Source organism: Solanum lycopersicum, chromosome 3 (genome assembly GCF_036512215.1).
Source record: "Solanum lycopersicum chromosome 3, SLM_r2.1".
In the NCBI taxonomy this organism is placed as follows: domain Eukaryota; kingdom Viridiplantae; phylum Streptophyta; class Magnoliopsida; order Solanales; family Solanaceae; genus Solanum; species Solanum lycopersicum.
Genome location: NC_090802.1, coordinates 33,260,857 through 33,278,477, shown reverse-complemented (window position 1 = coordinate 33,278,477; position 17,621 = coordinate 33,260,857). Strand labels below are relative to the sequence as shown.

Below are 17,621 nucleotides of genomic sequence, written 5' to 3'. Positions count from 1 at the left end.
TTCCATAAGTAGATAACTACAATCTCTCAATAGTCATAAAGAGGGTTTCCATGTATTCCTCCAAGTTCAATAAACTATGCTTGCCCCATAGGATCTTGTCAAATCCCAAGACCACACCCTAGAAGTTAGGGTACAATCTCGAATCGTAACCTGCGTACTCGACCTATTGTTGGTATTATACAAGTGCTTTCATATCTTTCATCGAATAAACATAGAGAAAAAAAGTGTGGAATTAAAACTTTTCACAAACTTAATAATGTCTTTCAAATCTCTTTCATATAACAGTAGTAGGAAATACTAAGTCGCAATCTTATTATCTTAAGACACAATAATACTTGAGACACGACCCATACATGAAAATACGAATATAGAAATACTTAATCATTTACAATACTTCAAATGGAAAACATAAAAGACATATATGCCCTTGAGTCAAATGAAGACATACTTAAACTACTATTGAATGTCCATGTCTTCCTATCAAAAAGCTCCTCACCTACCAAGAACTATATAGATAAATAAAAGCATGGAGTTAGTACAACCACATGTACTAAGCATGCCATTGTGCATAAAATTCTTGAAAACGGACATTTATTTGAAATATGCATATTTTCATTTAAAAGTCATAATATAATCATAAGAACAACATTTAAAAACTTCGAAACACATAAGATAATATTTTTTAAAAAAAACACATATTTTGGAGATCACTTTACAGTGAACTCATTCACTGTTACAGTGAATTATTTCACTGTAGAGTAAAGATGTTTATTCTTCACTTAAGACACCCTTTATCATGTAATCTTCTCACTTAAAGCTATCCAAAAATGCATTAAGTCATACAAAGAGAGACAACCCATACACCCTCTCAAGTTGTGCCTAAACGACCATTAAGATTACTTATAATGAGTGACATACACACTTCAAGACATCAAACATATCAACATATTGACACTATGAAATTTCCTCATCAAAGACTATACAAAAGGCTTACTTAAGTAGATCAAGAAAATAAATTACATGATTAACATCTTCAAGACTACCTAAATAATCCTTAAGAATTCCTTTGTTCGGATCATGTCCACATAATAAACATCCTCCCTAATTAGAGTCATTCTTAAGACTCATCTAGGTAAGATACGAACTGACCATTTCTATGCCCCCTTCACACCTTAACTAGACCACCCTTAACTACTCTAGATAGGAACTTATTCCCTTTTCATACTTCATAACATAACTAATTAGTTCATTACTTGATAAAGAATCATACCTCACATAAATGACATTCAACTAATGGTCTTGGACAAGACCTTGAGACTCTATCTAACACATTAAAAGCCTATTGTGCAATGTCTAGATAGTTTCTGATACCACAACCTAAACTTCATAGAACTTCTCTAGAACTAGTAAGTATCCCACCTGATGAGAATAAGCAATAATTGACATAGACCATGATAGCTAGACAAGGAATCTGGAGTTCTAACCTACTTCTATTAGGTTGTTCTACATGCCAAGGTTAGAACTAGGACACATCCTATGTAGGCACATAGTTAAGGACTATGAAGGGCATTTATGCACTCTAGTCTAATTCTTAAGTAGAGGCACATTGTACTCAAGTCTGATTCTCACATGTAGAGGGTTCCTTATCTAGTTCATAACCCAATACATTCACTCTAGCAAAGAGGTCTACTATTTCTACCTTACAATGGCGACTAAGATAGCTCATTATGACTTTCCCAAAGATTAATGTGATATCAATCATGTGAATTAACCTAAAGTCCACCATTTCATTACATATAGGATACCATTAAGGCTCTCGACCTCAACATTCATAACATAGTCTTTACCACGTACATGACCTTCTAAATATCCTCTAAGGTCGCACATATCTTTCCTTATTGCATGACAAGGGTGCACTATTCCTACCTAGTCAAGACATCTTATAATCTCATAACACTCATTCATATATAAAGTAAGGGACGCAATTGTACCAAACAACACACCACATTCTTTCACTTTATCACATATAGCATATCATTCTTTAAAGCACTTAGGAATGACTCTTATCTTATAAATGTCATCCTATACATTAACATATCATTATAAATATACCCATCATAACTCGTATTGTTAAGTAGGAACAATCATATATCAACATCTAAGACTACACATATAAGGACATTATCATAGTCTAACATGATCACCTACATAACATCAATAGATCACATACACTTCAACATTGCTTAACAAATAGATAGATATCATCATACTTCCCATAATAAATTACACAAAAAGCCACATTACTTAAATTAGTGCCGACAATGCCACGTCATGATCATCATATTGCATAAAGTAACACCGACAATGCCACGTCAATTCATATAACACTGCCACCATAAGTGGACTATACCAATCCAAAACAAAATTGAAGTAGAAAAAACATCAAAATAAAAGTATAGTGTAGCTTACCCCCTCAAATTCTCAACTTGATGCTAATTCATCTAATTCAATAACATAAGGCCCTTACCAATTGCCATCAACAATAATTCAATGTAGAAATTATAATAACCAACGAAACATTTTAAATTAATTAGAGATTCATCCATCGAAGATAATGTAGAAATCAATTGAAGAGAGTTCTTATATCATTAGAAAACCCATAGAAATCTACACTAAAATTAAACAACATTAGGTTAATATTAAGTTACCCATAGCTTAGTCAAAATCTAGGGCTCATGGGTTCATAGGTAATTTAGATTAAAATCATCAATACAATATAAATTATATCATTATTCAATGTTTAGAAATCGTTAATGCAAGAACCCATTGTAGAATCACGAAATTGGACAATTCAACTTAAGAAACTTCGAAAACATCTAGGAAATTGGGTCTCCATGATGAAGAGAGTCTAAAGGATTAATATTCATACCTCAATGATGATAATTATTCACGTTGATGAAGAATTTTAACTCTAAACGTCACCTTCAAGCAGTTTCTTCAATTCGGACTTCAATGGAAATTTTGGGATTTTAAAGGGATTGTTGGGTTTTTATTTGGAAGAATGAAATCTTCAATGTGTTTAACACTTACATACACATTTAAAGTAACCAATTTACCACAAAGGAACCGCCAAAGTCTATGTTCGGAAGTGGGGTGAATATACAAATTCACCCCTAGATAGGCAACAAAACTGCACGCAGAAATTGGCCAATCGACGGACTGCACATCGACGTGGCGTAAGCCCACTTACGGGCCGTTTTGGAAATCGTCGATGGGTTCAGAAGCTTGGAGAAGGTTTCTTTGCCACCTACGCTAAGTACCTACCCAAGTCCACCACCTATAGGGAGTTGGCCAGGCTACTGGAGTTGGACTGCCGATATATGCTATAATAACTCATTTATGGATCTTACAACCTCATTGTCACACATAACCATATAGAACCACATATGAGGCACATAGGTGACTTAGTCGTCGAACGTCTTAGTCGTCCCTTGACGTTTGACTTCCAATCCACCTAAAACTTTAGCTACTGCCTCTATACCATATATTAGACCTTTTTAGGACCTTAGACCGTCAAGACCAACATGTTAGTCGCTAGTTCACCTAAGCCATTTTCTGGGTCTTAAAATCTCCCCCACTTGGACAACATTCATCCTCGAATGAAAATTGTAACTCTCCGAAGACTTACAAGAATAGAGATCTAACTATCATATAATAAACATACCATAAAACACATAAACAATAAGAAAAAATCAATTTGACATAGTCAAGATATTCACAACACAACAAGGAACCAGAAGACAATTATATAACTCATTATACTACAAAACTCACACGCTTCATTCCAAATAGCAAAAATTCATTTTATATTTAATATCATACATATATACATCAAATCTACCAACAATTTTAGACCAGCGAATCAAATAGTCATTTTTTCCAAAATTCTACAGTAAACAGTTCAAGCATACAGTGACTTTACCACTTTTTTCAAAAATCCAAATTTTAGGCAATTTATGATATAAACAAGATAATATGCAAAGTAACATCATAAAAACACATCTTTTAATATAATCATAACTTCATAAGATACACAATACAAGAAGTTAATGAAATTCAATTTCAACAACACTCCTAACCATCATACACATGCAAAATGCTTCTATACCATTCTATCTAATTTACTAACTATACTCCCCCACTTAAAAGGAACTCATATTGCAACAAAGAAGGAAAGAGAACTTACCAAAATCATCATCGCTCTCATTCTCATCCGGTTTTGATCCTTTTGCTGGAGTTCATAGAAACTCTTATTTATTGGAGCATCACCCATTGGGGCACTAATAGAAATTTGCTTACTCTCCCTTCCTTTAGCCGCAATGGTAGGACAATCTCTCACCTTATGATCATCCTTACCATAACCATAGCAACTACTAGTACCTACTAGAAACTTTCCAGAGTGTCTCTTCCCATAAGTGACACATCTAGTCTATTCATTTTGAGAACCACCTCTTTTATCAAATTTCACCTTAGCATTCCTTAGCTCTTCTTGAGTTTGAGCACTCTTCTTAAACCTAGTTTGCTCATGATCACTAGAACCACCCCTTTTTAAGTTTCTAGCCATCCTCCTAAGTTTAGACTATTCAATTTCTCTTGCAGAAACTATGAGTCTAGCTACAGTAATATCATCATGTAACATCCCTGTAGGTCATTCTTCCTTTACTAAGTGGCTACACCTGTCATGAAATGACTCTTTTTATCCCTTGTATTTTCCACAAGAGAGAAAGCATATTTGAACAGCTTAGAGAACTTCAAAAAGTATTCCTCAACACTCATATTACCTTGCTTGAGATTTATACACTCCTCTACCTGAATTTTCCTCATCTAACGGGGAATGTATTCACCAAGAAAAACTTCCTTATATTCTTCCCACTCAATAGGAGCGGACTACTCCATCCTATTTCCTTTCCATTGTGTGTACCACACTTGAGACACATCTTTCAATTGATATGAAGCCAACGACGATTTCTCCCTCGATGTTACTCCCACAACAGGCACTATCTTTTACACCTCATCTATAAACTCTTGGGGATCCTCTCCCACCTTAGAGACAAGGAAGATACGAGGATTCATCCTCACAAAATCTCTCAACCTTGATGTCATAGTGCTCTCCACCTTATTCGCTCTAGGCACTATACTAAGATTAGCTTGCATAGTCATGGATCGGGCCATAACAATCAAAGCCTCTCTAATGTCCCTATTAGACATCTCCAGAACCTCAATACCTTTTTCACATTAGGAATAGAATCACCTTGGGGAGGTACTTGGGCACCTTGAACACCTTTAAATCCTTGCCCAACTTGCTCAACTTGCTCAACTTGAGAAAGAATCTCATCATTCATCTCCTCCTCTTTCAAACATCTAGCGGCCATCCTTATAGTATTCATCTCCTAGAAACACAAGGAAATTTATTAAGAATGGTAATCATAACATTTACTCTACCACATGACTTAGGAGTAGAAAAGAAGGGAAACTCTATCATCCTATAGCCTCTCGCCTAGAGATGTGTTGTGACTCACACCGATGATCAAGACTCTACTAGATGTGACTTGATGAGACTTTTCGATTCCAAATACTACTTTAACAAACCTATGCTCTGATGCAAAGATTGTCACATCCAAAGAACACACCCTAGAAGTTAAGGTAAAATATCAAATTGTAACCGGCGTGCTCGACCTATCGGAGGTCTTATACAAGCCCTTTCATATCATCATCGCATAAACATAGTTAAAAGTAGTGTGGAATTAATACTTTTCACAAATATTATAATGTCTTTAAAATCACTTCTATATACAAGTAATAGGAAATACTAAGTATCAATCTCATCATCTTAAGACACAACAATACTTGAGACATGGCCCATACATCAAAATACGAATATAGAAATACTTAGTCTATTACAATACTTCAAATGGAAAGCATAAAAGACATATATTCCCTTGAGTTAAAGGAGGACATACGTCAACTTCTCTTGAATGGTGCTATGGTATAATTGTTCCTTTACAAAAGTTCCTCCCCTAACAAGCACTATATAGATAGATAAAATCATGGAGTTAGTACAACCACATGTACTAAGTATGGCATTATGCATAAAAAATCATGATGATGGAATTTTTTTTGAAATATGCTTATTTTCATTTAAAAGTCATATTATAACCATAAGAGCAACATTTAACAACTAGGAAACACATACGCTAACATTTAAACCAAAAATCATATATTAGAGATCACTTTACAATGAACACATTCCTTGTTACAATTAATTAAATCACTGTACAATGAAGACTCTTATTCTTAACTTAAGACACCCTTTAGCATGTAATCTTCTCACTTAAAAATATCCTATGATTCATTTAAGTCAAACAGAGAGAGATCGCCCATACACCCTCTCTAGATGTGCCTAAACAACCCTTAAAATTACATATTATGAGTCATATACACTCCAAGACATCAAACATATCAACATATAGACACTATGACATTTTCTCATAAAAGCTTATCCAAAAGACATACTTAAGTAGATCAAGAAGATAACGTCCATGATTGACCCCTTCAAGACTACATAAATAATTCTTAAGAATTCTAAAGTTTTGATTATGTCCACATAATCAACACATTCCCTAACTAGAGTCATTCTTAAGACTTATTTAGGTAAGATACAAAGTGACCATTTCTATTCCCCCTTCACACCTTAACTAGACAACTCTTAACTACTCTAGAGAGGTACTTATTCCCTTTTAATACTTCATAACATAAGTCACTAGTAATTATATCATAAAGACTCATACATCACATAAATGACATTGAAGTAATGGTCTTAGACAAGACCTAAGGACTCTAATTAACACCTCCCACGCCTATTGTGCATAGTCTAGATAGCGTCCCATACCACCACCTAAACTTCATAAAAATTTTCTAGTACTACTATGTATCCCACATGATGAGAATAGGCAATAACCGACATAGACCATAATAGCTAGACAAGGAATCTGGAGTTCTAACCTACTCCGATGAGGGTGTTCTACTTGCCAAGGATAAAAAAAGGAAACATCCCATGTAGGCACATGGTTAAGGAGTATGAAGGGATTTTATGGACTCTAGTCTCATTCTCAAGTAGAGGTACATTACACTCTGGTCTCATTCTCAAGAAGTGCTACTTCCCATTAAATAATCACTTGGTTCTAGCCTTGGTTATATCCTTGGTTCTCATAGAGTAATTGACATTAAAGGATCACATGAAGAGGGTTCCTTATGTAGTTCATAACCCAATCACATTCACCCTACCGAAGAGCTTCACTATGGCTACCTTCAAATGGAAACTAAGATAGATCATTATAACATTCCAAAGGATTAATATGATATCGTTCCATCAAATAAACCTTAGGTGCACTATTTCTGTACTTGAAGGATACCATTACGGCTCTCGACTTCAACATCCATAACATAACCTTTACCACGTACATGACCCTCTTAATATCCTCTAAGGTCTAACATATATTTCAATATTACATAAAAATGGTGAATTAATCCTACCTATTCAAGACATCGCATAATCTCATAACATTAATTCATATATCAAGCAAGGGACACAAGTCTACCAAACAGACACCACATTCTTTCACTTTATAACAAATAGTATATCATTCTTTAAAGTACTTAGGAATGAACCTTATCTTCTTAATGCCATCCTATAAATTACCATATCATTATAAATATACCCATCATAACTCATATATTCAAGTAGGAACAATAATATATCAACATCTAAGACTACACATATAAGCACATGGTCATCGTCTAACATGATCACCTACATAACATCAATAGATCACATATACTTTCACATTGCTTATGTAGTAGATAGATATGATCATACTTTACATAATTAATTACACAAAAAGCGACATTACCTCAAGTAGTGTCGAAAGGCCATGATCATCATATTACATACAGTAACACTGACAAGGCCACGTTGATTCACATAACACCTCCACCATATGTGGACCATACCAATCAAAACATAATTGAAGTATAAATAATATCCAAATAAAGGTAATAGGTCAATATCCTCAACATATCAATTGCATGCTATCAACTGCATGCTAATTCATTCAATTAGATAACATATCAACTACATGCTAATTCATTCAATTAGATAACATAAGGCCCTTACCAATGGCAATAAACAATAATTTAATGTAAAAAATATGATAATCAATGGAACTAGGTCAATTAAATAGATATCCACCCATCTAATTTAACTTAGATATCAATTGACTACAACTCTTATATCATTAGAAAGCCTATAGAAATCTACACTAGAATTCAACAACATTAGGTTGATATCAAGTAACCCATAACTTAGTTAAAATCTAGGGTTCATCTGATTCATGGGTTCATAGGTAATTCAGATTAAAATAATCAATAAAATATGAACTAAATCATTACTCAACGATTAAAAATCATTAATGCAAGAACCCATAGTAGAATCATAAAATTGGACAATTCAACTTTAGAAACATCGAAAACATCTTGAGATTTGGGTCTCCTTGATAAAAAGAGTTTCAAGGATAAATATAAATACCTCTATGATGATAATTATTCACTTTGATGAAAAATTTCCACTAAAGACCTCACCTCCAAGTTGCTCCTTCAATTTGAACTTCAATGGAGTCTTTAGGATTTATTATGGGATTTTGGGGTTTTGATTTGGAAGAATGAAGTCTTCAATGTGTTTAACACTTACATACACATTTAAAATACCCAATATACCTCTTAGTAACCGCTAAAGTCTATTTTTGAAAGTGGGGTGAATTTACAACTTCACCCTTAGCTTAGTAGTGAAACTACACACAAAAACAGGAAAATCGATGGACAGGCCATTGACGGGGAGAAAGCTCTCTTAGGGGTTGTGCTAGCAATAATTGGTAGGTTCTTAGGTTTGAAAAAGGTTGCTTTGCCACCCAGGCTAAGTAGCTACCAACGCCCACCACCTACGGGGTGGTTACCAGCGTACTGGCCGTGAATTGTCTTCTGTAGGTGGACTGCCTATACATGCTATAATTACTCATTTAAGGATCTTAGAACCTCGTGAATCAACATAGCCACATAGACCCATATATGAGGCACATAGATGACTTAATCGTCAAACGTCTTAGTTGTCCTTTGACGTTTGACTTCCAATGCACTTAATACTTTAGCTACTGCCTCTATACCATATATTAGACATATTTAGCACCTCAGAATATCAAGACCAACATGTTAGGATCTAGTTCACCTAAGTTAGTTTTGGGGTCTTACAAATCTAGCAAGTCATGTCACTAAGTATGCTAGCATGTTTTGATGTTCTACTTTTGAAAAATAGAGAACCTTCTCTTGGTGTAAGGCTCTAAAACACCAAATTCTATTTAGCACCCATGGTTCTTAGTGTTTTCTAAATATATAGTTTCCCTGAAGTAAAATGGACTATGGAATCAAAGTAGGACCTAACTGGATAACCTAAGGAAATTTACTTAGTGTAGGTGACGGTATGGGACTTTACCTATGCATTGCATAAGTAGATCTTGAAGGGAGTTCTAACGAGGTTTTCTAAAGTATGTGTATATGTTTCTCATGCACAAGATTGTAGTGACCTCTACTTGTTGTGATGATATGCATGGTATGAGTCTATATGAAGTGGTCTTATTCTATATGCATAATGTTGGTCTTGATGACTATATGATGAAGGTATTGCTTGGCATGAATGACGTTGTTTATGTTGCCTTGTTGATTTATGAAGTGCTTGTTAAGGCTTGTAGTGTTTTTGTGGGTTTACTTAGTATATGTAAGGTTATAGGACTTCACATGTACATTGCACAAGTAGGTCTAAAACGGGATTATGAGTAGAGTTCTCTGTTGTTCTTGTGAAGTGAAATCGATTTATGTTAATGTTGACTAGTTTCTTAATAGGACGATTATTAGAAGTCTTGACTTGTATGTGGCCTTGTAATGAGTTCTTCTATGTGGTCCTTAAAGTATGTTGGGTCAAATGTTGAGTTATATGTCTTGATTATATGAAATGGTTCCATGAATGCGTGTGTTGGGTTAATGAAGGTTTGTGTGTATGATTCCCTTGTGGTCTTAAGGAGATGCTTGAGTGTCAATAGTGTAATAGGAAATTATATATACATTGCACAAAGTATAACTATAGTGGTTGCTCTCTGTAAAATGAACTCACTGTAATTGACGTAAACTTACTGTATAGGGAAGGTTGCTCACACTGTAAAATGATCCAAATATGACTTGAATGCTATGTATGATTTTATGTGATATTATGATTATGGTATCAGCCTGAATGTTATGTGTGATTTATGTGATATTATGACTATGGTATATGCCTAAATTATGTAAGTTGAATAATGCTTAATGTATCAAGTTCTATGAAGTTTTCACAAAATGGCATGATTCATAGTTTCCGGTAAAATGTCCCTTTTAGATACATGTTTTTGTATGTTTTTCAAACTTGGTGCAATATTCTTGTACTAACTCCATTCTTATCTTCCTTTTTCCAAAAATTTTAGGTTAAGGATGCTCAAAAGAGGTCTCAATGGTGATGGGCTTGATGCATATTTTCCCCAAGCTCGAGGAAAGGAACCCTTAATATTCAAGGATGTCCAATGTCAAGTTATGTTTAAAGTCATGTAATAGTTTAGAATGTGTTATGTTGAAAGGGTTGTGTCCCTAGTATACTCTAATGATGTTGAGTCTACGATGGAAAAAATAGACTAGTCTTTAACTATGTATTATGATATTTTATACATAATGGATGCGATATTCAGCATATGATGTACTATCAAATATTTAATTTTTCCGCTAAATTTACCTATGACAGTGCTATGAATGATAAATATGAACTTGTATAAGACCTCTGAGAGGTCAAGTATGCGATGCTACTTCTCGGGGGTGCTCCCCAATCCCGACACTTGGCTCTACATTCTATGTATGTACACACGACTCCAAACGATGAAGCGTGAGTCAATCGACGGGGGTCGTTTGCAGACAGTTTTAGACAGTTTCTTGGGTCAATTGTTTGGCTTCTCTTTGAGGGTCCTTAGGGTGGTCCTCGAGGAGTCATACTTGGATTTTTTGGACCTAAACACTCTCTAATGTATATCCTAAGACTTTTCACAAAGTTTGGCTCTCATATAACTCTTGAAACACATTAAGGCACACTAGGTATAATTAAAAATTTATATAAAATTAAACTTTTAATTTTATTACAATAATTGAATAATCGATTCAATTTGATCAGTAAATCAATTATTTTGAAAAAATATCGATAACCATAACTAAATACTTCATCATAATATATCTGAAGTCATAGTTGGTTCATTTCTTTATTTTTTATTTCAATTTCACACTGCTGGAAAAATTTGATAGAAATTCATGAAATATTCACAACATTGAAAAGTCTAAGTTTGTAAGTCGATGTTATCTTTGTATAGTTGTTCTATATATGTGTGTGGAATTACTATTATATATGTACATATTTATAAACACAAGCAAATAGATCGACTTAGTCTATGCAGTTCATCAATCAAAAATCAACAGACCCAGACAAAAAATAGTATAGACTTGAGAAATTATTTTTTTAACGTCTTTATCAATGAAAGTGTATCAAATAAAAAATAAAAGTATGAAACCAACAATTATTAGCGAACTAGTGGTAGAACGGTACCCCACTCACAGTACTTATAACCTTGATTATATTTTTCAAACTATGTACTTTATAATTGTAATTTAACAAAATTGATGTATCGAATTTTTTTAATTTTAAAAAATCTTCTAAATTCATTTGTTTTAATATTTTCCTTCACCTATTAACAAATGAACTTTATCTATTTCTTATCAAACACTTGTATTACTCCTTTCTATGTTGTCACTTGTAATTATAAGCTATTGTAGCAAAAAAAAAATTATCTAGCTATGAATTTTTTTGTAGCAAATAGTTTACTTAATCATTACAAATTTTAAGTCGTCGCTCTTTAACATCTTACATATTTTGTGACAATTGTTATGTCGTCACTAAATCGCGGATTGATTAGAGAATAAAATCATTGTCACCATTTATTTATATTATTAGTGACGGAAATAAATGTCGTAAATTAAATCTAAATTTTTATAACTAAATATTATAATTTTTAACTACGAACTCTAATTTGTCAATCTTGTAACAACATATTTTTTAGATGAACTTTTTTTGTGTACAAAAATTGATAAATTTTAAGACAAAAATAATTTTTCACGAATTAGATACGTTAAATAATGTTTCGCCGATTACTTTAAATTCGTGTATAACACAACGTAATAAATGGCGCCAATTAATTTTTTGGTGGGAAACTTTAGTAGACTAAATTTAATACAAATTTTATATTTCGTCACTAAAAGTATGTTTCTTAGTTTAAGCACGAAAAGTAAATTTTGTCAATAAAAGCGAACAATTAGTGACAAATTTGATGTCACAGCTAATAATTTCGTAGGTAAATTTTTCACTAAAATCGAATAATTTAGTGACGAATTTGATGTCGTAACTAATAATTTTGTGGGTATATATCATATTTGTTATAGTAAAATAAAACGATATTTGTAATTTACTTTATTGAACGCTTTACGCCTATTGATTTATACTTTTTGTAGAATATTATTCTAACTATCACTGATTTGAAGAAATAGAATGAAGAAGGATTTAAAAGCATAAATAATATGAGTGTTAGCGAAGAATTTACTAACACTTTTCGCCTATTGATTTATACTTTTGATAGAATATTAGTCTAACTATCAATGATTTGAAGAAATAGAGTGCAAAAAGAGTTAAAAGGATAAATAATATGAGTGTTAGCGAAGGATATATATATATATATATATATATATATAGATCTATATCCAACCATGTGAGGGAAAAAATGTCTGAGATTAACTGAATCCACACATTAAAGCATGATATACCTTCCATGATATATCTCCTCAGTAAAAGTCCAAGTGAAATAAATTTAAAATAACTAGTCTCTAAGCACGTGTTTTACGTTTATTTTGAGTTAATTAGTACAAAAATAAATTGATATAGATGTTACTAAAACATGCAAGTAATATAGAATAACTAGATTTTGTAAGAGAAGTATAATTGTTTGTAGCTATAAACAATCAATTGAATTTGTATATGTGATATTTTCTTATACAGTTCTTACATATCTTATACTTAGTACAACATGTCACTTGTTTTATTTTTTTTAATATTTCAATAATGAATAATCTATATGTATTATAAGTAACGTTGATTATGTTTGCAACTGTTCCACACATCTTAAAGTATGTATCCTGTGTAAGAAACTGTGACCACATGCATATCAAAAAGTTGTTGCCGAATAAAATCGAATTTCATGTTGTACAAGTATTGATAAAAATATGTTTCTTTAAGGTGGATAATGTATCACATCAATTCATGGGATACACTTAAAAATAGTATTTATTTGTGATATAGATAGTTAATAAATAGTGGCATTAGAAAATTTAATGTATATATAAAAATTCGATTGCACATACCACTTTATTTATTTGATTCAAGATTATGAGTCCTTTCTTATATAAATTTGGATGGAGTATTAAATAAATTATTTAAATTTAATCATATTACGGAATATAAAATAATTGATCTTATATTCAAAAACAAGAAGCTTGATATAATTAAATTGTTGACATATTTTAAATTTCTTATTTAAATATATTGGGTGTATATCTTCAAAAAAAACATTGACTCGAAGAAATAATAATTTTGTATGAATCTAATTTCTACATCATCATGCTACTAAAAAGAGTCATGCATATCACCATTTTCAAAAAGATTACATTATGTTTTTGTGAAACGTACACCGTACCTATTACTTACATAATAATGTAAATGAGATGTTAAGAATTCAAATGTCACGACCCAAAGCAATTCGTGAGTGGCACCCACACTTAACCTACTAGGTGAGCGAATCACCAAATCTAAACCCCAACATTTACCAATAGTTCAACTATGAATAACAAAAATAATGCAGAACATCCAAAACATATTAATGTAACCAATTAATTAAGCTTCTAAAATTTAACACTTATTATCCCCAAAATCTGGAAGTCATCACATCAAGAACATCTATCCTAAAATTACCAAGTCTAAGAGTATTTATGAAACCAAAATAAATAAAAAGATGGTCCATGTCCGAAATTCAAGACATAAGGACGTGAATGAGAGAATCCAGCACGAGCTAGAAATAATATCTCACCCTGAACTCTAATGTGGTGGAGACTGACTAGAGTTGAGGGTGAGTCGAAGTCGATGGTAAACTTGCTGCACTCCACAAAGAACAAAGAAGAAAATACAAGTAGGGGTCAGTACAAGGAACACGTACTGAGTAGGTGTCATCGGCAAACTCAAAATAGAAACCAATATACATTGAATAATAATATAAAATCAACTACGATACTTAACAGGTGGCAAGCAACAAACAAATGAACTATTGACAACAACACCATAATAGGTACACCATCAATCATAACATCAAACACACCTATGAGGACTCATGCCTCCACAGCTTACTCATTTCGGAAATAGGTTCATTGAGTTTGAGTATATTAAGTTAATTCAAGATTCCTTTCCTTTAATGTTATCATGTCGGAACGTGACACTCTGATCCCATATACCGTGTCAGAACGTGACACTCCGATCCAATAATATCGTGTCAGAACGTGATACTCCGATCCAATGATCTCATTATTTTATTTCATCAAGCCTTCTTTATTCAAGGCGCCATTTTAATAGAGGGGGTTCAAGATTAGAAATTCAACTGTATCATAATTTTAGGCCAACCACAAACCACACAGTCAAAATATACAACCACACAATCAAGTAATAGGAGACTTTACAATATCACTCAATACATATCAATAGCTATTTAGAGTTTATCTATCACATAGAAATAAACCATAACCTACCTCCACCGAAGAATCAAATTTAAGCAAGTTCCAATACTTTTCCTTTCCTCAATGCTTTCGAACCTTTCCAATCTATCAATTATATATATCCTTTGTAAATTAATGAGTATATAAACACCCATGCTACTATATGTCTAGTCTAGATCCAAAGATGAATCTTACTACTCCATTTAACATACCTTTAATGTTATTCATATAATATACTACACTTAATATTTAATTACCAAAATCAATATATTAAAACTTGATATATAATACGATAACTAAAAATTTCTTAGATGCAACTCTATTAAACCTATATAATATAAATATATGATTGTAATGACTAAACTTACTGCAAACATTAATTGGTCATTAAGCGGACATATCATGATTCCCAACATAACCCACGTGAGTGCCTACCAAGTTTTAAAACCAATTGTTTAATTAAATTACAATAACAAAAATAGCCAAACCTATATTATTTACTCACAGATTCTTATCAAATAAACAAATACTAACAATTTCCTACACCTTATTTTATTTTATAATCATTAAGTTTCAACTCTTGGAAAATAACAATGTCCTAAATGTCCATTACCACTTGTCAATAAATGATTAAGTGAAATCATATCCGGCCCCCACGTCTGTAACAAAGGGTACTTATATTCTTTCGAAACGGTCTTATAACAATAATAAAATTAACATGTACCAAAGTTGGGGTATTTGGATGAGAACTTTTACCTATAAGACTTGCAGCCACCCTTTCGATTTTTCTTCTTCCACCACCTTTCGTATCTTCCCGTTTCTTTTTCTCAAACTGATTATTATTACCCAAGTTATTATATGACTAATTATAAAAGTGATAAAAATTACCCACTATTAAATTTAAAATTATTTTCTTTAACCACCAACTAAATAAATTATAACAATTATCCCATTAATTTCATAATTATAATTAAGAATAGTCCAAAATATCTTTTAGAACCTATCGAAAAGTATTTCCTGACATAAAAAGTTCTAGTGCTCAATACCATCGAAAATGGTCGTTACAATAGATACCAATTTACCCATTGTTCGTCCTCGAACGATCAAAAGAAGGTCGGGGGCGAGAAAAAGTACGTGAATCGGTAAAAAGATATGGATATCTTTCATGCATATCAACCTCACTCTCCCAAGAGGACTCTTCAACTGGCCGATTCTTCCACAGAACCTTGATAGAAGCAATCTCTTTTGATCTCAATTTGGGGACCTCCCTATCTGGAATAGCAATAGGCTCTTCCTCATAAGAAAGATTCTCATCAAGAAGAATTGAATCCCAACGAATAATATAATTTCCATTACCATGATATTTTTTAAGCATAGACACATGAAATACCGGGTTCACTCCTAACAACCCTGGAGGCAATGTCAATTCATAGGCCACCTACCCCACGTGCTTCAGAACTTCAAATTCACAAATATACCTCGGACTAAACTTACCTCGCTTAACAAACTGCATCACACCTTTCATGGGTGAAACCTTCAGCAAGACATCTTCACCCTCCATAAAATTCATGTCCCTAACCTTTCGATCAGCATATTCCTTCTGCCTACTCCGAGCTGCTCAAAGCTTTTCTTGAATAAATTTCACTTTCTCTAATGATTTCCTAAGGACATCAGTACCCCAAGGTCTAACCTAAAATGCATCAAACCAACCAATGGGGGACCTACATCTCCTCTCATACAATGCCTCAAATGGCGCCATATCAATACTTGAGTGATAGCTAATGTTGTATGAAAACTCAGCCAAAGGTAAAAATTTGTCCTAATGACCATCAAATTCTATCACACATGCACGAAGCATGTCCTCCAACACCTGAATCGTTCGCTCAGACTGACCATCGGTCTGAGGGTGAAATGCAGTACTAAGATCAAGTCTAGTACCTAATTGAGCATGTAATGTTCTCAAAAACTTAGAAGTAAATTGCGTACCTCTATCTGATATGATGCAAAGTGGAAATCCATGCAATCGAACAATTTCTGAGATATAGAGTTTGGATAACTTCTCTACAATGTAAGTCATCTTGACCCGAATGAAGTGAGTAGACTTAGTTAACCTGTCAACAATTACCCAAATAGAATCATACTTACCCAACGTCTTTGGAAGACCGACTACGAAATCCATTGCGATTCTTTCCCACTTCCATTCAGGAATGGGCATTCTCTGAAGTGTCCCTCCGGGCCTCTGGTGTTCATGCTTTACCTGCTGAATATTCTGGCATTGGGCAAAAAAATCAACAATGTCACGCTTCATTCTACTCCACCAAAAATGTTGCTTTAGGCCACGATACATCTCGGTTGCACAAGGATGTATAAAATACCTTTAACTATGAGCCTGTGTAAGAATAGTGTGAATAAAATCATCAACACGGGGCACACATACCCTTCCCTTAATTCTCAAAACACCTTCCTTATCAATTAATACCTCTTTAGCCTCTCCTCGCAATAGCATATCTCGAATTCGGCTCAGCTTCTCATCAGCAAACTAGTTTCCCTTAATCTTGTCAAGAGAGGAAGATTGTGCCTCCACA

At 33.2% G+C, this 17,621-nt stretch overlaps 1 protein-coding gene across 1 annotated transcript; it reads right to left on the bottom strand.

Moving 5' to 3' along the window:
* Positions 1 to 5,237: 5,237 nt before the first annotated feature.
* LOC138347544 (uncharacterized) lies at positions 5,238 to 17,383 on the bottom strand. Its single transcript, XM_069295840.1, has 6 exons — positions 17,232 to 17,383; positions 17,023 to 17,147; positions 16,882 to 16,974; positions 16,531 to 16,650; positions 16,214 to 16,446; positions 5,238 to 5,450 (listed from the first exon to the last, which is right to left on the bottom strand). The coding sequence occupies exons 1-6, from the start codon at positions 17,381 to 17,383 to the stop codon at positions 5,238 to 5,240; spliced, it is 936 nt and encodes a 311-aa protein (XP_069151941.1).
* Between the last annotated feature and the right edge of the window lie 238 nt (positions 17,384 to 17,621).